The sequence below is a fragment of the Hibiscus syriacus genome, unplaced genomic scaffold, assembly GCF_006381635.1.
Source record: "Hibiscus syriacus cultivar Baekdansim isolate YM2019G1 unplaced genomic scaffold, ASM638163v2 tig00112130_pilon, whole genome shotgun sequence".
Classification (NCBI taxonomy): Eukaryota; Viridiplantae; Streptophyta; class Magnoliopsida; order Malvales; family Malvaceae; genus Hibiscus; species Hibiscus syriacus.
Genome location: NW_024063260.1, coordinates 220665 through 245088, shown reverse-complemented (window position 1 = coordinate 245088; position 24424 = coordinate 220665). Strand labels below are relative to the sequence as shown.

The following is a 24424-nucleotide window of genomic DNA, read 5'->3' as shown; positions in this document are numbered from 1 at the left end:
TTGATTTTACCTGCGAGGTCAGATTATTTAGACTTGTTTCCTGTTAATTTATGTCTTTTAATTACATGAATTAGATTGTGTGAGCCTTTAAGCTAGTCTTTAAAACTTAGTGGATACTATGAAATGAGATAAAACCACTAGTAAAGACTAAGGTAGCACTACTAAGGATAAGGTAGTAGTGCAAGCTCGAAATAGATATGCTTAATAAGATACTATTGTGATTAAAAGTATCAAGCATAATTCTTTAAGAAGCCTTAAGAAAGAGAAAACCTATAAATAATTTATTGGAAAATAGTGTGATAAGTATGAAAGTGCATGTCTAGGATTAGTTATGTGAAGCCTTTGTACTTAAGCGTGCCTAGTGCACAACCTCTCTTTTATAGAAACCTACCTGGTGTATTGTTCATTACTATGCTCACTATTCCAATTTATAAAATACTATGACAAGATAAAAACTCTTAAAACTTAGTGCATAAGTTAAATGAGTATAGATTAATTTGGTTGAGTGGAATACCAAATTTAGTCATAATAAATAAAATATATGATGATCTCTTTAAGCTAGTATGTTGAATATCATGAATGAAAATATGATAGACATTATTGCTACTAAGAGTGTGTTGTAGCTATTAAATCTCTTTAAGTGATTTTCCTAAGTAGAAGAAAGAAAAGAGATTATTTGTTTCAGAATTTGTGCTAAAATCACTTGTTTTAAACTTGAGATCATTTTTCCTGATGTTAGGAAAAAATTGAAATTCATTTTGAATGAGAAAGAGGCATAAAGAATTTCATAATGGTTTATGTATTTTTTATTTGGAAATCTCCATCTTCAGTTCCTGGGTGCTTACTACTTTCCCTTCTGCGCAGAGTAGAGATCACAATCTGGAAGTCTAAAACTTTTTTTTCATTTTCCCGCACAAATTCCTTCCAAGTTTTACTCTTCAGAGAAAGTTTAGTATTTATCTCTCTCTCTCTCTTTTAGTTATCGTTCTCTATTCCACTATAGTTCAGATCTAATTCTTTTTTTTGAATTTGTAGTTTTGTTTGATTTCTTATTTTTATAGATCTAATTTTCATTTATCTAAATCCAGCTGAATTTCACCCTGTTTTGACTGATTTTTGTTTTTTGAATTCATAATTGTTCTGAAAATTTCATTATTCATATATGTTGGAGGTTTATCAATCTCTACTTGAATTTTCGTATGTGCCTTGTTCATATATGTTTTAGTTTCAGATCTATCGTGTTTTGCTTGTACTTCAGTGGGTTTTCATTGTGTTTTGGTTTTTCAGCTTCAAAAAAATAGTTTCGCTTTATTTCCTTTTTTTTCAAATCTGTAGATCTTAGTTTGCTTGTTCTTTTTGTTTGATTATCGTCTCTCACTTGTGTTATTGGTGCATCTTCTGTCTTCTTTGGATTCCTTTTTCATAGTTCCTAATAGCTTTGACTATAGATGATTACTTGAGGTCATGTCCTTCTTTTAGATCCCATAGGGCGTATAGGGGGAGGGCTCGACAGAGTGGTGTCAAGGAAACTAGACTTAGAGTTTGTTCATTGAATGTAGTCACATTAAATGCTAGGCTGTTGGAGCTGACCGACGTACTTAATAATAGAAAAATAGATTTTGCATGTATTCAAGAGACTAGGTGGAAAGGGGCTCGTGCCAGAGAGTGTAATGGGTACAAGTTGTGGTATTCAGGCATAAATAACGCTAGAAACGGGGTGGGTATCTTGGTATCCTCTAGGCTAAAGTAAAATGTAGTTGAAGTTTGTAGATACCGGGATAGGATCATGATGATTAAGGTTATTATAGAAGCGAAAGTGGTGAATGTCATTTCAGTGTACGCCCCATACGTTGGCCTAGAGGAGGAGGAGAAACGTTGCTTCTGGGATCATTTAGATGATGTACTTAGAAGCATTCCAGAGGACCAAAGAGTTTTCATAGGGGGAGACTTCAATGGCCATATAGGTAGTGCAATCGACGGGTATGATGGTGTTCATGGGGGTTTCGGTTTCGATAGTAGGAACGAGAAGGGGCGTACATTGCTTGAATTTGCTACTGCACATTATATGTTGGTCACTAACTCATTCTTTAACAAGAGAGATGTGAACTTGATTACGTTCCATAGCGGGGGACATTGTATCCAAATCGATTACATCCTGGTTCGAAATCGAGATCGATGGGCTTGCATTGACTGTAAGGTATTCCCTGAAGAGACATGTGCATCACAATACATATTGTTGGTTTTGGTGTTCCGCGTACGCCATAGGCGGAGCACTCATAGGAGGTCTAAACTTGGTAAACCTAGGATCCTTTGGAAGAACTTACATAGAGCGATATCCGATAACTTTAGGAGTAAGGTTTTGTCTAATACAGGTTTTGGAACTACAAACGTAAATAATGCAGATATGTTATGGAAAAATATGGCAAATTTCATCAGAGAAGTGGACAAAAACACCCTTGGGTTATCGACAAGGAAGGTCAAGGAACATAAAGAATCGTGGTGGTGGAACGACGAAGTCCAAACTAAGGTGAAGACAAAGCAAACTTCCTTCAAGGAGTTTCTACAATGCAATGACGACAAAGAAAGATCGAGAGCTAAACAAAGATACAAGAAGGCAAAGCGGGAAGCCAAGAAAACAGTGGCTAAAGCAAATGATAAGGCATACGAGGAAATGTACAAGAGATTAGACACCAAGGAAGGACAAAACGACATCTTCAGGCTTGCAAAATCCAGGGAAAATAGGAAAAAGGATATAGGTAGTATTAGGTTTATTAAGGACAACAATGGTGTTCTTTTAGTGAAAGATCATGATATTAAGAGGGTTTGGGGTAGTTACTTCTTTGGTTTATTTAATGATGGTGCCTCTCCCTGTAGAGACACGACCGTTGATGGGTCATCCGACCATCATACTACAGCCAATGACTGCCCTACAAGTAGGATTGGGTTTGAGGAAGTTAAAAGGACTCTTAGAAAGATGGGGAGAGATAAAGCTGTCGGCCCAGATTAAATTCCTATCACTGTGTGGTTGGCCCTAGGAGAAGAGAGAGTTAAGTGGTTGACAAACATCTTTAATATTATTTTAGAGATTGCCAAGATGCCAGAGGAGTAGAGAGAGTCTATGGTGATACCAATCTATAAGAATAAAGGAGATCCCCAACGTTGTGGCAACTACAGAGGTATTAAACTACTCAGCCATACCATGAAGCTATGGGAAAGGGTAATAGAGGCTATGCTGAGACAGGTTACTAGGGTTTCGAAAAACCAATTTGGCTTTATGCCAGACATGTCTACTACGGAGGTGATTCATCTACTTATACGGCTTATAGAGAAATATAGGGAAAAAAGAGAGATCTTCACATGGCGTTCATTGACCTTGAGAAGGCATATGATAGCGTTCCACGCGATACGATCTGGAAGACATTGGAAATGAGACAGATCCCAATTGCTTATATCCGGGTGATTCGTGATATGCACTATAGATCTACTACTTACGTCAGGACTACAGTTGGCAACACTGAGGCATTCCCTGTAGAAATCGGACTGCACCAGGGGTCGGCTCTTAGCCCTTACATCTTCGCCTTGATTATGGACGACATATTTTGTGCGATACCAGACGGTGTTCCATAGTGTATGCTTTTCGCTGACGACATTGTCATAGTTGCTGAAACAAAAACTGAGCTGAATAGGAGACTGGCTACCTGGAAGAGTGCTTTGGAAGAAAAAGGTCTAAGGATCAATATTGAAAAGACAGAGTATTTATGTTCAAACTTCAATGGGAACCAAAACTATGAAGATGTAGAAGTATGCATAGAAGGACACGTTCTCCCCTCAAAGGATTGTTTCAAGTACCTAGGGTCTATGATACATAAAGATGAGGGTGTAGATGATGACGTTACACACCGTATAAAGGCGGGATGACTAAAGTGGAGGGTGCTACTGGAGTTTTGTGTGACAAGAAGGTGCCTCTAAAACTTAAGGGAAAATTTTATAGAATGGCAATAAGACCAGCGTTGATGTATGGATCAGAATGTTGGGCAATCAAAAGGATCACGTAAGGAGGATGGAGGCAGCAGAAATGAGAATGCTTAGATGGGCATGTGATAGGACTCTGTGGGACATGACACCAAACTCTGCTATTAGGATGTCCTTGGGGGTGGTGCCTGTATCCGAAAAATTGAGGGAGAGAAGACTACGGTGGTTTGGACATGTCCTTAGGCGACAACCGTCAGATGCGGTCAGGAGGATAGAGTTGATTACAATCGACGGTGCCAGAAGGAGAGGACGACCAAGGCAAAAGTGGGACGACTGCTTGAGATCTGATTTGAACGATTTAGCCCTTAACGAGGACATGACCTCTGATAGGAAAGTATGGAGACTTAAGACCAGGTAGCCGAGTAGTGCGGGTCACAACTATAAGGTGTAACATTCTCTATATTATTTTTAATGTCTTTATAGTAATTTCCATGACTTCTACTTTATATACGTTCCTGTCATTGGAATTTATGAAGGCTTAGAACTAGGGTAGCGTATTAGTGTTGCCTTAGTTTATGTGTTAACCCATTTGACTTTATTCCGTCTCGTAGCTTGCTATCGCTGACTACTGTGTATCCTTCTCTTCAGGTAACCTCTTTTTAAATTTAGTCGGGTCTTACGTCTTCTGTATATATGCAGAGATTTTTTACGATGGGATTTATTTGCAGGGATTACTTCCCATTAGAGACGCGCATATGAAGAGTGAATATGAAGACTGTTCAACTATGTATTTATTTATTTATTTATACATGCATTGCATTTTATCTTTATTTTTAATTTTCTGACTGTCGGAGGTCTTCCACGGAAGCTGCTCTCAACCTGGCGTTGGGGGCAGTCTACTACCCTACCTCCCCCTTACCCCATTGCATATGGGAATAGGGTTTTGTTGTTGTTGTTGTTGTATTTTTGATTTGTAACTTCTCAAAACTTTGAGATTATAATTATGTGTAAACAAAACTTGAGTTTGTTAAAATATAGTTTTATGGCTAAAACTCATAACAAACTTTACTCTAGTATAATTGAGTATTTGTTTACACGTTTTACAAGAAACTTATGGATATCCTAAAATGTTAGAAATGTGGGGTGTCTTAAAATGACATAAACTCAAATAGAAAATATTATATCCACTTCTTCTAGTATTCCTGCTAGGTGTTCTCAAGAAATTGATTTCGAGCCTAGAAGAAGTAAAAGGCTATTTGGACCAAATTTTATCACTTCTTTTATTTATGAGATAACTGATTTAGACTCTCTTTCTGATCATATATCTTAAATATTATATGAGGATCCTAAAAAAGCTATTAATGATGAACTAGAATCGATAATGTCTAATCATACTTGGGAATTAATTGACTTTCCTAGAGGATTTAAATAAATCTGTAGCAAATGAATCTTCCGGAAGAAAATGAGACCAGATGGTTTGATCATGTGGTACAAGGCAATGTTAGTTGTCAAAGGGTTCACTCAAAAGTTTGTTTTAGACTACTTTGATTCTCACTCTCCCGTTTTGAACATCTCAACGATCCATGCATTATTTGCACTAGCCTCCATTCATAAATTGCGAGTACATCAAATGGATGTTAAGACTGCATCTCTGAATGAAGACCAAGATGAGGAGATCTATATGGGAACAATGGTACAAGAAATTTAATAAAACTATACTTAGTTTTGGTTTTGTTGTGAATGATTCGGATACTTGTATGTATTCGAGAATGTTTGGTACTGATTGTGTCATCATAAGTTTTGTATGTTGATGACATGTTGATTTTATGTTCTAACATTGAGTCCATTAACAAAACAAACAATTTCTTTTCCACTAAATTTGAGATAACGGATTTGGGAGAAGTCAATGTAATCTTAGGAGTCAAAATTACCAAAACTGAAAAAGGGATTTTCTTTAGGTCAAGCACAGTATCTTGAGAAAGTGTTAAAGAAATTTGACAGTTTTGATGTCGTCCCTGTTCGAACCCTTGTGACCCTAACATATATCTCTTTAAGAATAAAGGATGTAGCGTTTCCCAAACTGAATATGCTAAATTAATCAAAAGTTTAATGTTCTTAATGAACTATACTCAGCCTGATATTGCTTATGCTGTGAGTAGACTAAGTAGATATACTCATAATCCGAGTGGTGAACACTGGATTGCTCTTAGACGCTTACTGAAGTATCTTAAGGGTACTTTGGATTGGAAGCTTGAGTTTGTTGGTTACCCTGTGGTACTGGAAGGATATTGTGATGCCAATTGGGTTTTTGATAATGATGATGTAAGCTCTATGGGAGGGTATGTTTTTACTTTAGGTGGAGCAACAATCTCATGGAAATCATCAAAGCATACTTGTTTTTCTTGTTCTACCATGGAGTCAGAGTTTATAGCTCTTGACCTAGATAGGCAAGAAGCCGAGTGACTTAGAAGCTTGTTAGCAGATATTCCGTCGTGGGGAAGACCGACTCCTCCGATTTCTTTATTGTGTGATTCACAAGCTGCGATATGTGTGGCTAAAACCAAGCTTACAATGGTAAGAAAAGACACATTCACATAAGACATGAATAAGTTAGACACTTAATAAAGAATGGAGTGCTCTCTTTAGAGTATGTGAAGTCAGAAAGAAACCTAACAGATCCACTTACCAAAGGGTTAAGTAGGAAGCTGGTCCTAGATTTGTTGAGGGGTATGGGTCTAAAGCCCATTGGTTGAGGAATTCATGGTGGTACCCAACTTAGTTATCTAAGTTCCATGTGGTCAAACGAAACCATGGAAATACTCATAGTGCACATTCCTACTGTCTATCCCTATGATGAATAATGTGCATGCCAATGATGAGTTTAATTTCTCTTAATAAATTCATAGGCCAGGATGTGGGTGGTCTTAGTGAGAAAAACTTGATGAATTTACTGATTTTGGTTGAATATATATTCTTAATAAGTTCTTAACTCAGAGTTGAGTGGGTAGTTCTAATCGCGAAGGACTAGATGAATATACCGCTTGAGATGATGAGTTTTATTAAACTCTTAATGAATTTAAACCCAAAAATTTGGGAGTTTCTAGTGAGAAGGACATATTGAATTCACCGAATTATGAGGTTGACTATTTATTCTTAATGATTTCTTATCCCAGAGTTTGGGTGGTTCATTTTTAATGAACTTGAAGAAAGTCAACATACCCTTTGTGAGGTTGAGCAATTATAAAAGCTCTTAATTATTTCACAACTCAGTTTAAGTGGTTTATGTTGAGATAAACTTGATGAAATAACCTACGTAAGTGAGAAGGATTAGCCACCTTCTATGAAAAATGTTGGTCCGTTTTTCTAGTACACTTATTAGAATCCCGAGGAAAGAGGGCTAAACATATATACATTTTTGTATATACTCTTTGTAGACACATCGAGGACTTTGGTGATGAAGGGGTTAGTTCTGTGTTATGAGTTTACCCCAATCTTAGAAAGTTCAAGACTAGTTTCACTTATCTAAGAGAATGATTGCTTAACATCACTATGTACTAGTTTAGATACGTTCAGTAGTGCTTAAGCAACTAATCTCGCTATTGCTCTTCTCGTGTTTTAACTTAATTGCTCTCATCTTTATTAAAGAATTGTTTTACATTAGTGGGGGAATATTGATAATGCTCAAATTAGGTCATCCCACTAGTATTAGAAATATGCTAAATTAGGTTATCCCACTAGTATTAAAATATGCTCAAATTAGGTTATCCCACTAGTATTGGAAATAAAGATTTTGCCCTCAGTATTTAGCCTATAAATAGTGGGCAATTTCATTCATTTTGTGATATCCCAAGCAAACATTTGCTTTGAAACACATCTCTTTTGAGTGTTGTTTGAGTTGAGAGAAGAGCAATACCTCCAATTTCACTCCAGTTTTCGGGTGTACGAATTTACGGAGAGCCGTGTTAACCTCAGGGGGTTGTTCGTCCATTGTAGCGATTATACACATCAGGGCAAATTTGCTTCTAAGGTAGTGGATTACCACGACACGGTTATCATTCTGATTGATTATTTATTTAATATTTTTCAATCAGTGCTAACGCCTCGTTTTGCAACAGTCTATTTTCCAACATGATGTTCCCAAATAATCATCGTGTTGAGAGGAGATAACAGTTTTGGGAAAACCCTTCGTACCTTATTTGCATCCGACCCGAATCCGAGTCCGAGGTGTCACATTGATTTTCAAAACTCTGTTCTTTACAAATCCACTAAAATCTTAATTTCTTCATTTGAGAAAATAATTCATTTACAGTAATAAATACTATCAAATTGTTTTACAAACCATTCAGAGCATATTCAACTCAATCAATTAGTACATGCCAACTATATTCAAATTAACGAAATTCATTTAAATCATCTATTTTCTGATCTGAAACTTTGTAAGGGAGATGCTGACATGTCTTGCTCTTTTAGTTTCTCTTCTCTCTTCTGTAACCTTAGCCTCACTAAGTTCCAATCCCCTTTTATGATTCATTTTCTTCGATCGAATCTTAACCTGTTAGTCATCCCGAAACTTGTTCGTGCTCGATATTTACAATGGAGCCACGGGAAGAAAGGAAGAAGAAAGCCAAACATCTCCAAAGTCTTCTTATTTTTTCTTCCCCTCTCCACGTGTCTACTTCTTTTATAAGGGAAAAATAAAAATCTTTCTTTGTCAAATGACCATTATACCCCTTATTCCATTAGTTATTTACTAAACAATAAAATAAATCTTTCAAATCTTTCAAAATCAGACTTCAAATTTTTAAAACTTTCATTTTAGTCACTTGCTCTTGTTTTGGGATGTTACAAATCTCCCATCCTTTTCAGAAAATTTGTCCTCGAATTTTCATTGCACACATTGATAAGAACATATCTTCTAATGTTCTCATATTGTTTTCTTTACTTTATCCTTTCGAAATTTATAATCATTGATTTGCCTTCAACTTCCAAAGAACCCAATTAAATTTTTGTCTTTTCTCTCCTTTAATTCTACATCTTTCTTTGACCTTTCTAAAATTCCATATAATATCACTCATCATGTAAATAGTAACATCTATTCTCATCACTTCACAACATAATTCTATCTCTAATTACCTTATAATAATAACCCAAACTCTTATTCCATCATCATTTGACCAAAAACACAACCTTAACACTTCTTCAAATGTAATTAAACATACATTTTACAGAATCAAACAATCTTTTCACATCACCTTGCACATTTTTCTTACTTTATATCAAACTTATCATCTACATTTCCATATAACCTTTATTATATATGATCCTTTAAACTCAGTCATTTTCATTCTTTATTCCATTATTTCTTTATTCATTCAAAATCGAAATCTCCTTATACATAAATTGTATCTTTCCTTTCATGTTCACATATTCTTTTTCCTATCACTTATACTCATCTCTGATTACCAATCTTTATCACATATTTCTCAGCGATATCTTACTCAACTTTTCAAACTCATACACAGTACTACTCATTTGCTCTTTTATATCACATATATTTATCCTTAACTATCACTCCTTATCACATTTTCATGATTTTGATAGTCAACTTTACTTATACAGAACATCATTCTTTATCATCTCTTGTACTTATATTTCCCTCAATCATACGAGTCCTTATCTCCTTTACTACCTTACATTTCCATACTAAGAATACACTACCATATCCAAATCCGCATCATACTTGGTTAACTTACCCTGACATCATCTTCTAATTCTAGTATATTTTCATCACATACTCTGGTTAGCCAACGCTAACTCTTTCCATCTTAACTGCAATCCTTATCATATTCACACTCTTGCTTATACACAATACTATCCCTTCGTTTCAAACTCATAAGCTCTGACTTTATATATATATATATTATACGCTTGTCACTAATACACTTATTCTTAAACTCTTCTACCAATTCTCACTACATCATTAGATCTTTTAATGCTCTTATGGTGACACTTGTTCACCATATTCTATCTTATCCACAAAATAACAAAATGAATTCATATCACCTTTCCGATTCAAAACAGTGAAAACTTTCTATCATTATTCAGATATGATTTCAACTTTCTGAAATCAACCTTTAATCTTATAAGACACTTTTTGAGGTTTTCACTCTTCATCCTGCCTGGGTAAGGCAGGTGAATTGCTATCACCATCAGATTTGTCAGTTATCGATTCACTTCGACAATTTCTATAATCAATTTCTATTATATCATACAAATCTTATTCTATTAGCAAGACAACATACTCCTTATAGAATCAGATCAGAAATTTTCACTTTCAGTTGTCATGTACACATTTTTAAAACTCTTTTACCTTCGGTTTAAGCCTAGAATCGGCTAAACATTAGCTCTAACACCATTAAATATAACACCCCAACTCATATCCGACCTAGATCCGAGTCCGAGGTGTCGCATTGACTTTTCAAAACTCAGTTTTTTACAAATCCACTAAAATCTTAATTTCTTCATTTGAGAAAATAATTCATTTACAGTAATAAATACTATCAAATTGTTTTATAAATCATTCAAAGCATATTCAACTCAATCAATTAGTACATGCCAACTATATTCAAATTAACCAAATTCATTTAAATCATCTATTTTCTGATCTGAAACTTTGTAAGGGAGATGCTGACCTGTCTTGCTATTCTTAGCTTCTCTTCTCGCTTCTGTAACCTTGGCCTTACTAAGTTTCAATCCCCTTTTATGATTCCTTTCCTTCGATCGAATCTTAAACTGATAGTCGTCCCAGAACTTGTTCGTGCTCGATATCTTACCAATGGAGCCACAGGAAGAAAGGAAGAAGAAAGCCAAGCATCTCCAGAGTCTTCTTATTTTTTCTTCTCCTCTCCACGTGTCTACTTCTTTTATAAGGGAAAAATAAAAATATTTCTATGTCAAATGACCATTATACCCCTTATTCCATTAGATATTTACTAAACAATAAAATAAATCTTTCAAAATCAGATTTCAAATTTTTAAAACTTTCATTTTAGTCACTTGCTCTTGTTTTGGGATGTTACATATAGTGTCACAGGTCTTCTTCCTCGTACATGCCAAAAAGCTCAATGATCAACCTTCGATCATCTTATTGAGTCATATTACTAGAGTAAATCATGGACTTATCAGAGTTGATCTTTTGTCCGAAGACCTTTTCGGATATGTTGAGAACTTCCTTCAATCTCCTCGCTTCATGGATCAACTTCTTTATGAACTGTTGGAAAAAAATTGATAATTTGGAAACTTTGAAGCATATATTCCAAGGGTAAAGATGAATAGTCGAATAATGAATTTACTAATTCATATTTTACTCCGTGAGATCTTTACAACGGTATCTCATATGCTCAAAATGGTTGCGTGATGAATGATAAATCGATGCTCAAATCGAGTACATGCAAGGAATAATTTATATACAAACCTACTTGCTAATAATTAAATAACTTATGTTAAAATTGTACCTTGTGTGCAAGCGCATGAAAGTTGCAAATTTTGCAAATTGTGAAGCATGAACAATGAGATAATGCAAATATTTGAATTGGTCAAGCCCATGGGTAGTAATTGATTTTTTTATTTTCTTTTAATTCAAATGTTAATATGATAGATTGCAGTTCATATTAGTATTAATTGATTATTTTTAATTTTAATCATATACTAATTAATAGTCTTAATTTCCAATTGTTTTCCTCTTTTTTTCTGTAATATTCTTTAACAATATAAAGTTTGTGATCTTGTAAATTGTGCTACTCTACCCTGATTATATTGTTTTTGTATATTTGAAGATAGACATTAAAGGATCTCAAACAACAAGGAATAATCAAAATTTTATCTTAAAAGACGTGTAATTGTAGGTTTCAACTTATTTTTAACCCGTTAATCTATTAGAAATCAGATTTTTATTTCTTAACTGTTATTTTTGATTATTTAATAAAATATTTTATTTTATTTTTATCGTACAAGTTTTTTATATTTTTAACATGAACAACAGGTTATCATCCGCATAAAAAAAATTCATGTATGTGCACCTTCACTAAAAGGGTTAAATTTTAATAAAAAAATATTATTTGAGTAACATTCAAATAAAAATTAAAATGTATTATTTTAATAAAGTTTTAGATATATTACATATTTATTATTTCTTTAAGATTTTATGTTATAAAAAATTAAAATAAACTAAAATTATTTATTTGTCAGAAGTTAAAGATAACATGTCATTTCAAATAGGCAATAGGGACAGTAAAGTAAGTGAGGTTAGCTGGGAAATATAAAATGTTTAAATCTGATAAAGGTCCTTAAATTATTTCACTTTTTAAAATAAATTTTTATACTTTTATTGTACTAAAAAAACTCTTATATTTTAATATTTACTTAAACAAATCCTCATTTAAAATGATATATCAATTTATATATGTGTTATTTTAGATATAAACTAAAAATTAGGGACTCATTTACATTCAGGTTAAAAGATTACAAAATTCTGAGGGATTATTTAAATTAACAAAGTTCAAGGGCCTTTCCAGTATTTCAGCGAATATAAATAAAAAAATCTCTTGTAGTTTGTCGGTTTGCGTGCAATGAGCTCTCTTTATCTCTTTTATGCTCCCTACAGTTTCGAGCTCAGACTTTAGATCACTCACTGTCACTACTTTTTTTCTTCCCTCTCTCTCTTCACCTCTCTTTTGACAATTTTTAAAGAATTTTTATTATTTTTATAATTTTGTTGGGTTTTTCTTCTTTAAAACCCCTTTGAGCGTTCAAAGTTCTTTCTTCTGGTTCTTGAGACATTTTGTCTTCTTCAACATGGTTAAGGTTTCAGTTTCTCTTCACATTTCTGTGATGGGTTATTGCAGAAAACCAGGTTCCTTGTAATGCTTCTCCTTTTCGGCTCTCTTTCTTGAGAGAGAAAGCCTTTCAAAGTTCTTTTCTTTATTTGGTGCTGGTTAGTTAAGTTTCAACAGTAGAACACAGTATTGAAGCTCGCTTGAGAATCCATTTCAGTGATATCGACCTTGCGTAGCTCTGTGTTTTTTTTAACTTCCTTTGCTTGGTTTTTGAATCAAGGCTTCTAGGGGACATGGAAAACGTTTTAAAGTTTGATCTTTGGTGCAGATTTTGTGAGCCATTGTTGTTTTTAACTTCACCAGCTTGATCATCATCAGCTGGAGAAAAAAAACACCCCGAAATCCACTAAAATATCATCCATTTGGCCTTTACTTGAGGCTGTTTCAATTCAAAAGCCCTCATTTTAGCTTATTATTTCTCCTTTTCTTTCAATTTTTGTTTCGTATATACCATACTAAAGGACGGACTTTACTAAGAAACAAACAATCTTTGGTTTCTGAAACCAAATCCTCCAGAACAAGCAGCTTTTTCATCACTCAGCTCGCAGCTCTTCACTTTTTCATATATAGAGGTCGATTGGTTCTTGGATTCTGGGTTTTTTAACAAGAAATGGCTATGGCGGTGGCCCAACACAGGATGAGTACCAGCGGTAGCAGCATCAACAAACATTTTGATGCTGCAGGCAAGTATGTTAGGTACACAGCTGAGCAAGTTGAAGCCTTGGAACGAGTTTATGCTGAGTGCCCCAAACCAAGTTCCTTGCGTAGGCAGCAGTTGATAAGGGAGTGCCCCATTCTTTCCAACATTGAACCTAAACAGATCAAAGTTTGGTTTCAAAATCGCAGGTACTGAAACTTGGTCTTGGTTTTTGTTTTTCTTCTTTGATTTAGTTGTTATAAACAAAAAATGGGTCTTTTTTATATGAGTAGCTTCTTCTGTGCTTTTTAATATGGTTTTGAAAAGTTTAGTTATGAGGTTGTCACTGGAGTTTGCAGATGTAGAGATAAACAAAGGAAAGAGTCTTCAAGGCTGCAAACTGTAAATAGAAAATTATCAGCTATGAACAAACTGTTGATGGAGGAGAATGATCGGTTGCAAAATCAGGTTTCTCATCTGGTTTGCGAGAATGGTTATATGAAGCAGCAACTGCATACTGTAAATGTATCTTCTTTTAGTCTCACTCTCTGATCTTTTCCATTTTCCCTATGGGACTTTACTAAAATGTTTAGTGTAGAGATTTATGCCCTTTATTTGCATTTAAGTTGAACTTTAAGCATTGGATAGATCTTTTTGGCATGACAGCTTCTTAGAATTGAATCGTCTTAATTTGCCTCAAATTGTGTCTTGTTTTTTTTGTTATCGGTTCTTTCTATATATGCACACAAGTCCACCTTATCACATTTCTTTTGCAATTATGCCACTTTCTATTTTGTGTTATAGGATTTATTTTGGGTTATTGCTTTATGCAAAGATATGCATATACTGTGTTTCACTTGTTGGTGCGGTGACTATTGTTATTTGTGTTTTGGATTTGCTTTTCAGGCATCAGCAACTGATGCAAGTTGCGACTCTGCGGTTACCATTCCTCAGCATTCACTCAGAGATGCCAATAACCCTTCTGGGTAAGTTCAAGTTTTAACTACAAAGGACTGTGTGTCTGTGCGCTCGCGCTCCTATGCATAATTTTTCCCTAATAAATGCTTTGCATTTTGTTATGTTCTTGGCAGCCTCCTCTCCATTGCAGAGGAGACATTGGCAGAGTTCCTTTCCAAGGCTACAGGAACTGCTGTCGATTGGGTCCAGATGCCTGGGATGAAGGTGTCTTGTACAGTTTTTATTGTCCATTCCTTTGCCAATGATTGATATTGTGTATGAATGTAATTATATTATCTTTCTTTTGTTACAAATCAGAAGTGTCTGAGTGTATTTTTCTTAAATTGTTGTCAGCCTGGTCCGGATTCAGTTGGGATTTTTGCCATTTCCCAAAGTTGTAGGGGAGTGGCAGCTCGAGCCTGCGGTCTTGTAAGTCTAGAACCTACAAAGGTATGACTTATAATTTTGTTACAAAAATATTGAGACGTTTATCATTGCACGACCTTTTCTAAGCAAAACATTTGAATTATTGTTTAATAGATTGCAGAGATCCTTAAAGATCGTACATCTTGGTTCCGTGGGTGCCGGAACCTTGAAGTTTTCACCATGTTTCCAACTGGCAATGGTGGAACGATTGAGCTTGTATACACACAGGTAAAGAATGATCTTTATTTATGAATGAATGTTAACTCTATCGTCATGAGTAATGACTAAAACATGAACTGGTTTAGTTGTTTGCTCCAACTACACTGGCTCCTGCAAGGGACTTTTGGACTCTAAGATACACTACATCATTAGAGAATGGCAGTCTCGTGGTACGCATGTCTTGCACTTATTATTTATTAGACAATTTAAATCATTTCTATGTATGAGTGTTTAAGAAAGTCAAGGTTGAATGAACATTTCAGTTACTTGCATGACTTTCCTATCTTGAGAATAGCATGATTATAGATGCTGATTGGCTTTTCCTTTTTTTGTAAGGTCTGTGAGAGGTCCCTTTCCGGTTCTGGTGCTGGTCCGAGTGCAGTTGCTGCAGCTCAATTTGTGAGAGCGGAAATGCTTCCTAGTGGCTATTTAATTAGGCCATGTGATGGTGGAGGGTCCATAATCCATATTGTTGACCACCTGAATCTCGAGGTTGGATTTCTGATTAGTTGGTACTTTTCAGATATCTTCACATATCACTTGTCGCAAGACTAAATTTCTCGAGATCCTATTGCAGGCATGGAGTGTGCCAGAGGTGCTGCGTCCACTTTATGAATCCTCAAAAGTAATTGCTCAGAAAATGACAATTGCTGTGAGTAAATTCAGTAGTGCAAAGTGATCATATATTAGTACAAAGAATAAGACAAGAGTCGCTTAAATAGACTGATAATCCAAATTAAAAGGGGGAAGTTTCTTTTGTTTTCCTTTAAAAGAAATTTTCTAAAGGTACTGATTAATTGATCTCTGCGAAGGCACTGCGCTATGCCAAGCAAATTGCTCAGGAGACAAGTGGTGAGGTTGTTTACAGTATGGGCAGGCAGCCGGCTGTCTTACAAACTTTTAGCCAAAGATTAAGCAGGTAGCTGCAAGATTATATTGAATCCTTGTTTTTTAAAAAAAAATACGAGCTTGTGGGAATAACATGCATGTGTATGGCCATAACCTGTTTTGCTTGAGCATTTAGATATCTGTTATACTCCGTAGTTTCATTGATGTGTCTATCATTCACTTGTAGAGGCTTTAACGACGCTATAAATGGATTCAATGATGATGGGTGGTCAATATGAATTGTGATGGTACTGAGGATGTGATAATTGCAATTAATTCAAGCAAGACTTTGAGCAGCTCTTCAAATCCCACCAATGCTCTTTCGTTCATGGGGGGTGTCCTGTGTGCAAAGGCGTCTATGCTGCTTCAAGTAAGTTCCATAAGGGCCCCCAGAAGGGGAAAATTATCTTCTTATTCTATAATATGGATTACATTAATAAATTGTGCATTTAGCAAGAAAGTTTCCTTTTGAAATTTAGGTGCATTAAGTAAATTTTTAGATTGAATCTGGGAAAAAGTTTCTACTGTCAGTCTGTCAGTAATATTTTAAGCCTTTTCTGCATTGTGTCGTTGGGTAGTAATGTCTATATACCTTGTTGTCTTTTGTCAGAATGTTCCACCTGCTGTGCTAGTGCGTTTCCTGAGAGAGCACCGCTCGGAGTGGGCTGATTTCAATGTTGATGCATATATTGCCGCGTCATTGAAGTCTGGAACATATGCTTATCCTGGAATGAGACCTACAAGGTTTACGGGTAGTCAAATAATCATGCCACTTGGCCACACGATAGAACATGAAGAGGTATATGTTCTACAAATATAAGATGAGCGTTGCATATACACTAATTTTATTTGAGGATTGCATACTGGACTTCCCTGAAATATCCTTTATGTTTTGACCGTCTATACAAGTTAAGCACCTAGTAAGATGATTATTCTTTTCTTGTTATACCACTTTGAGAGTTTTCGTAAGATGGACTTTAACTTGTATTTTCCATTGAAATGTAGCCTTTTCTCATCTGGCCGGTAAACTATGCTAATGCTCTATTTATCATGTATCAGATACTAGAAGTTATAAGACTCGAAGGTCATTCTCTTGTGCAAGAAGATGCCTTTGTTTCAAGGGATATTCATTTATTGCAGGTGCTTTTATTTACATCTTTAATTGAAATATAAAACTCGACAAAGAGCTGTTATTATATTGGTTTTGTACATGTTTTACATGAAACCCCTACATTTGCATCATGTTTTTAGACCTACAGATCTTCCTTTTAATATCTTGACATGTATAAAATAAATTAATCCTCCTTAATTACATTTAACGAATCATTGTTTACATGTATGTCATCTTTACAGATATGCAGTGGAATTGATGAGAATGCCGTGGGAGCCTGTTCGGAGCTTGTCTTTGCTCCTATTGATGAGATGTTCCCCGATGATGCTCCCTTAGTACCTTCTGGATTCCGCATCATTCCGTTGGAGTCAAAACCGGTAAGGTTTCACCAAACTTGACCATAGAACAGGAGAGGCAAAACAAGTGATAGTATGTTTGAGCCCATTCAGTGAAAGTCCGATAAAAAAATGCTAATCATATATCTACTTTCTGGTTTCAGCTTTTAATATAATTTGAAATGTTTTTGAAGAATGGTTTTTGTATACTTATGGTGTTATTATACAGTGTGATGCACAGAATTTTTAACAATGAATCGGACTTTGGATCTGACTTCAAGTCTCGAAGTGGGGCCTCCAACGAACAATGCTTCAGGAGATGCACTGTCATGTCAGAATACACGATCGGTGTTGACAATTGCCTTCCAGTTTCCCTTTGATGGCACTCTTCAGGATAATGTTGCGACCATGGCACGACAGTATGTCCGTAACGTCATTTCTTCTATCCAGAGGGTTGCAATGGCCATATCTCCATCTGGATTGAACCCGGCTGGAGGTCCGGTGCTCACTCCAGGCTCTCCTGAAGCACTTACACTAGCTCACTGGATCTGCAAGAGCTACAGGCAAGTAGCGCCTTGATTTTCATTTGCTTTTGAAGGAAGGTTTTGCCGAAGTTCATTCATCCTGTTTTCTATTTCTTTTACCTCAGTTATCATATAGGGGCAGAATTGTTGAGATCTGAATCACTTGGCGGTGACTCAATCTTGAAGAATCTCTGGCAACATCAGGATGCAATGTTGTGTTGTTCGTTGAAGGTAACACAGACAATTCCATCTAAAAAATATGGAATACTAGAAACTCATCTTCTATACTCGTGAACATAGATATTCCCGAAGTAATGCTTATGTTTTGATTTTGCAGTCACCACCGGTTTTCATCTTCGCAAATCAAGCCGGTCTCGACATGCTCGAGACAACTCTAGTGTCCCTACAAGACATCACACTCGATAAAATATTCGACGAGTCTGGACACAAGACATTGTGCACTGATTTTGCCAAGTTGATGCAGCAGGTTAGAGTTCTAAAGCATATCTTTAGTAGTATCTAGTTAAAGTGTGCTGTAATTTCTCTTCCAATTCATAATGGGCTAAAAGTGGTTTGGATTTTATGGACAGGGATTTTCTTACTTCCCTGCGGGATCTGCATGTCGACGACGGGACGCCATATTTCGTACGAACAAGCTGTTGCGTGGAAAGTCGTTGAAGCCGATGAAAGCACCGTACATTGCTTGGCCTTCTGTTTTGTAAACTGGTCTTTTGTGTGAAACATTTTAGTATTTGTTCAACATCCAGTTTTTCCCATGGCTGACTGGGAAAAATATGAATAAACAAATGAAGAAAGAACACAAGTTATGTAATATTGAAGAACCCACGTCAGCTTTGCATTAATTTAATTTTTTGAAAGTGAAGCCAAATTTTGTCTAGCTTAAAACATGTGAAAATTGTGATATATTTGGAGGAAAACATGGTAAATCTCATAATTGATACGGCGGTGTGGGTAAAATTATCACAACAATCCCTATGCTATACTTTAGATTGAATTTATTTCATTACAAAATGGAAAAATTGGTCCTTAAAGTTTTAAAATGAGTAAATTGATTCATCTGTTAGTTTTCCACAAAACAATTATATCAATGTTTGTATAAATAATTAATTTATCTTTTTTTCATTTGAAGTATTTTACTCTCTAACTGTTCAACTTTTTGTCAAAAACATGAATAATATGGTGATGAGATATATATTATATTATTATTTTAGTGATATAATATAAGTTATATCATTATTTTAGTGGTATGGTGTCATAATTTTAATAATTTGATACATATTAAGTCGTTATTTTGAATGATATGATATATGTCATATTATTATTTTAGATAATGTAACATATAACACATCAACAGTTGATCATATTTGAAAATATTATACTAGTAACATACGTTGATCGTTAATCAATTAATAGATTTTATTCAATATAATTTGTTTTTGATGAAAAATTAAACCGTTGAAAAATAAAATATTCTAAAAAATAGGAGATTAAATAATAAGTTGGGACAAACATTAGCAAATTGTGTCATTATTCCTTAGTTTTTTCCATACATATTTTTGTTAGGTTCTGATACGTCAAAAAGTAGTGGGTGAAATCTGGCAATGAATATGTAGTGGTTCTGATATGTCAAATAGGAATATCAGTTTAGTTATTAAATTGCCAATTTAAAAATAGATAAAAATTTAATTTGTTTAATTTTAGAATTAATAGGAACCTTAAAATATCTAAACAGAAAAGTGGAGAGACAAGTCTTAATGTATTTATTTTTAAAATTGATAAAGACATAAAAGATATTTAAATTTAAAAATAAATCTGATTTCTAAACTACTATTGAACCCAAAATTTTAAAAGAATTGACTTAATTTAGTTAGTTTCAACACTACAAGGACCTAACCGATAATTAAACCAAGAGAATTTGTACCCTCCTAGAAATTTCCTATGCTACTTTTACTATAGCAGAAGTCAGTGGGCATGTGGACTGCGGCAGATCATTTCAGGGTTCCCCCCAAAGCTGTATGGTCATATTGTTATTAATTATTATATTTTATATAAAGCTATTTTTAATATTTTAGTTTTATCTTTAACAAAGCCTTTAATCATGACTTTTTCTTTTCCTTGATTTGATGATTCTAAAGATCTATTTCTTACATGTTGGAAAACAAATCCAAGTCTGAATTTGGACAAATTTAGATAATCGATTGGTTCTATTTAACTTTGATGATTTTGGAGAATAAAAAGATGACAACATTAGGTCTCTAAAACATAAGTCGATTTTTTTTCCATTTATTTTAAAACAGTTTAATTAAATTAAAAAAAAATCATTTTGCTATTTGGCATTAGTCTTCAGCTTGAAATTTAGAAACAAAAATAAAATTTAACAATAATTTTGGAACGTATAGTGCAATTAATAAAAAAAAATACTCACAAGGAGGAGAAGTTCAATGGTACATTATCCACAAACACAAGCCTAGTACTTGAAAAGAAGCATGTTTACATCAATGTGATCCGATCATTCATCCCATCAGCCAAAAGCTTAAATTGAATCAACTGGTATTCATAACGCCTATACAAACTTTAAAAAAATAACACATCCGAGGTTACACAATGCTACAAGGGAAACATACTTGGCATAACAAAATGCTTTCTAAAGCAAGCCTTGTTTACTCCCTTCAAATCGGTTTTTTGGCATTCGTCTTTCACCGGGATGCGAGTGACCAAAGGTTCAACAGAAATGAAGGTACTGCAGCAAACCAGCAAATGAAGGCCATTGCAGTCGAAGTTTCAAACTCTGCGCAATGGTTCTGAGCACAGCTATCAAGATCGTTGTCAATAAGAACGGTGATGCCAGCAGAAGCACAAGCTGCAGCAAATGTGAGAGTGGATGTGATCTGCAAGGTAAACTGTACATACGATCAACACGACCAAAAAAAAATTCTGAAACCCAAGGAGCTATTAGTGAACACATATGAAGTGCAAGACAATGGAGAGGTAAAACAAGGCGGTGGAAAAAAAAAACTAAAACTGTTTGAGCTCTTAACTAATGCACGTCTGGAAACCATGGTGAAAGGAAACACTGATCGTCTTTCCAATCAAATTCAGTCCACATAATTAGCTTGCACTGCTTATGCAGAAGCTTTGCAAACTCTGGTCTAGTTCTACATGTTTCCTTGGAATTGCTATACAAGTAGTGCAAGAAATAATAGAAAACCATAGGTTTCTCCAAACAAAGACTGGTAAAAAGATGGGAACAATTTTTCTGGTTCAAGTAAAACCATATAGTAAAGTGCTATCAAAAGTTCAAATCCATTATCAGCTTAACTCCGAGTTATTAGTGACTACTAGTTGTCGACCAATATTTATGGTATCCTACATCAGAAACAATGGCAAGCCAATGGTTTTGATTTGAAAATCATATTGAAGACTATTCATACAATTTCAGCTCTTTAAATACCAAATTTGTCAACAACAAAAAAAGTAAGTTGAATAATATTTGAATGAGTCATGATTAGCTGCAATTTCAAACAGAAGAACAAAGCTTTTGTGAAAAAAGGGTCACAAGGTCGACCAAGCAGTTCTGAATGTCTCAAGCCAATAGTTGAAGGCTTGAAGCCATAGCAGACGTCACAAAGTTAACAGTAAAACATTTTAGGATAAGTTTCTGAGAAATCCAGAAATCAAAGATTTTTATGAGATTCAACAGAAACAAATAGCATATCACGTGTTCCGGTCATTTAGCTTCACTTGTAACAGTGAAAGTAAACATCTTACCGCATCACCAATAGTAAACAAAGTAACAACACGGGAATTCTGCAAGGAACGTCTCACTGAAAGGGCATAAATGTCAATGATAGCAAGCGATAAGCTCCACAAACTCTGCAAGCCAGTGGCAGCAACAAGGTAGCTGATGTAGCAAATACAAAATTCCATGTTATGAAAGAATCATGATAACATCAAATGCAGAATATAGACACAAAACTAGTTGCTTCACTTTGTTAATCATTAGTGAATTCCAAAGTCAGAAGAAAGATCGCATATAAAAGATGTTGAATTAGTGTAAAGAATATATTAAGAAAAATCAAAATCTGAGTAAAGGTCTAAACAAAACTACATGCACCTCGAAGAGCCACAAGGATGAAAACTTCTGTCTTGCATGCCCTCTTCTATGATCATCAAAATGCCCAGATAATGGAGCCCATAGAGAGTTTGATGTAGCATCATGCTACTGGCATTTGCCATTTTCTAAGAAACCAAACTAGAAAATTTGATGTAACATCATGCTGTTGGCATTTGCCATTTTCCAAGTAACCAAACTCTATTTTCTTTACATCTCTTACAGAGTTTGATAGAAGACCTCACTTGTATGTAAAACATGTCAAGTCTAAAAGATGCATAAAATCGGTTTCTTTCCCTTTCTTATCCCAAAAAAAAATACTAGAGAGATCTTAAGTGTTCAACTTTGATGTGTTGTTCAAAGTGGAGTTTTAACATCCTAAGAGATCCTACACTTTTGAGTGAATAGATGAATGAAGATATTCATGAATTTACGAAACACACAATGCCTCAACTAGATTTACATTGACAAACTCATATAGATGCAACCAAAGATAAACCACAATGCTTAGATAGCGATGCATGTAGCAACCAATCAAGCAGCCTTCTTACAATCAATTCTTAAATTCTAAAATCATGTTCACATGTAAACAGACAAGGCTCTGGCATTTGATTTATAGCACCATTCCATATTTAGAGCTTGCAAATAAAAAATATCATATGAAAAGAATCAAATATTGATCCTCAATTCCTCATCATCTTCAAATATTGATCAAAGTCCAACCAACTTTTAAGCAGAACAAAAAAAAACCATAATCGAAGGAATTACCAAAAGGCAGTAACAGATGGAAAATCACTAGTGGTAGCCATAATACAAAGTCCCACGACTGCAAAAGCAAACTGACATATCCGCAACACAAGCCCTCCCAGCGTACCAGGCATTCCCTGAAGGTCCTTCATCCTCACAGTTGGCACCCGGTCGTTGCCTCCAGCTCCGTCAGTGGTAGGTGGATCTTCTTCCACTGGTGAACTGAGCCACGGCTCACATTCATCTCTTCCACTAAACCTCCTTCAATTCATAATCACAACTCCAGAAACTTATCAGATAACCAAAATTCACCTTTTCTATTCCTCCAATTTTCACTACAACCAAACAGAATTTAACCGAATTACTTTTATTTCCTGCAAAGTATATTAGCTTAACTATCGCTATTAAATGGTATAATTACCCATCACAAAGTTTTCGTCAATTGAAACATCAGCTCATCTAACTTAACGACAAAAGAGTTAATTAACTAACAAACTATTCTCCAAATTCCTTTTAAAAAATAAAAAGATAACCAAATCAAATCTTATTAGCTAGCAATGGATCGAGGAAAAAGAAATAACAACAAAACTTCACAGTTTCCTAAAACAAACGAGAACACGGTTACCCGAGAGTAGGAATTCTGAAGAATTAAGCAAGAAAAATCTGGAATTAAGAAAATGATTATTTCGGTGGGTGATGTCTTCAGGTTTAAGAAAGTAACAGGTGAAAACAAATTGGGATTAAGGGAAGTCTGTTAAACTCTTTAATAGGAGTATTTTCTTTTCTGATTTTGATTGCGTTTGTTGCTTGGAACTGCAGAACGGTAACTTTGAGCTTAGGCTGTGAAGGTACCGGCGATGGGATTCGGTGGGGGAGGGAAGGGGTGTGTATTTGGGAAACAGTTCAACCGGAACTCAATCTTTCTAAAACCTACCTTGGAAAATGATTGTTTAGCTTTTATTTTGACCCTTTCCGTTGAAAGAGTAAGTAGCTTTTTGTTGAGTTAATTTTTTATTTTGCCCTCTCCGTTCTACAAAATTTTATCTCGATTAATTCGAATCAAATCATATTACATATTTAATTTTAATGAGTTGGTCACTCAACAAAGATTTTCTATGCCTACAAAAACTTTAAATCGAGACATGCTTAAATTTTTCTTGAGTTAATTTGATGACACATTATTTAAATTTTATTTTTTTTAATTTAAAGTAGTCTTTAAATTTTCAATTATTTCAATCTTATTCCTAAATTATAATTTTATTTATAACCCTCAAACTTTTATGTATTCTAATTTTTATCCTTATATTATCTGTATGTGTTATCAGTATTCCTTGTTAACAAAATAATTATAAATTTGTTAATTATCAATTAAATAATGTTATGCATTATGTAATAATATAATGTGACATAAATGATAATTAATATTGAGTTTAAATAAAATAATAATTTGATTTTAAAACTAGAAAGAAGTATGAAAAATTCAAAGAAAAAATAAAAAAATCAAAGAATCTTTTAATTTTATTATGAGTAATAATTTCAAAGGACGTGATATAACATTAAGTATCATTAATGTCACGTCATA

General features: G+C 34.6%; 1 protein-coding gene and 1 pseudogene across 1 annotated transcript; one reads left to right on the top strand and one right to left on the bottom strand.

The window, feature by feature from the left end:
* Positions 1–12769: 12769 nt before the first annotated feature.
* On the top strand, positions 12770–18750 carry LOC120174917 (homeobox-leucine zipper protein REVOLUTA-like). Its single transcript, XM_039181646.1, is given in 21 exon segments — positions 12770–13712; positions 13863–14028; positions 14410–14489; positions 14595–14685; positions 14815–14910; positions 15001–15114; positions 15192–15275; positions 15442–15597; positions 15683–15757; positions 15918–16024; positions 16181–16224; positions 16227–16363; positions 16604–16792; positions 17053–17133; positions 17347–17481; positions 17669–17681; positions 17684–18002; positions 18089–18194; positions 18301–18450; positions 18554–18563; positions 18566–18750. Coding segments are annotated over 21 exon segments (2526 nt in total). The 5' UTR covers positions 12770–13476; the 3' UTR covers positions 18703–18750.
* A 1688-nt stretch (positions 18751–20438) lies between these two features.
* On the bottom strand, positions 20439–23730 carry LOC120174918 (annotated as a pseudogene).
* Positions 23731–24424: the final 694 nt, after the last annotated feature.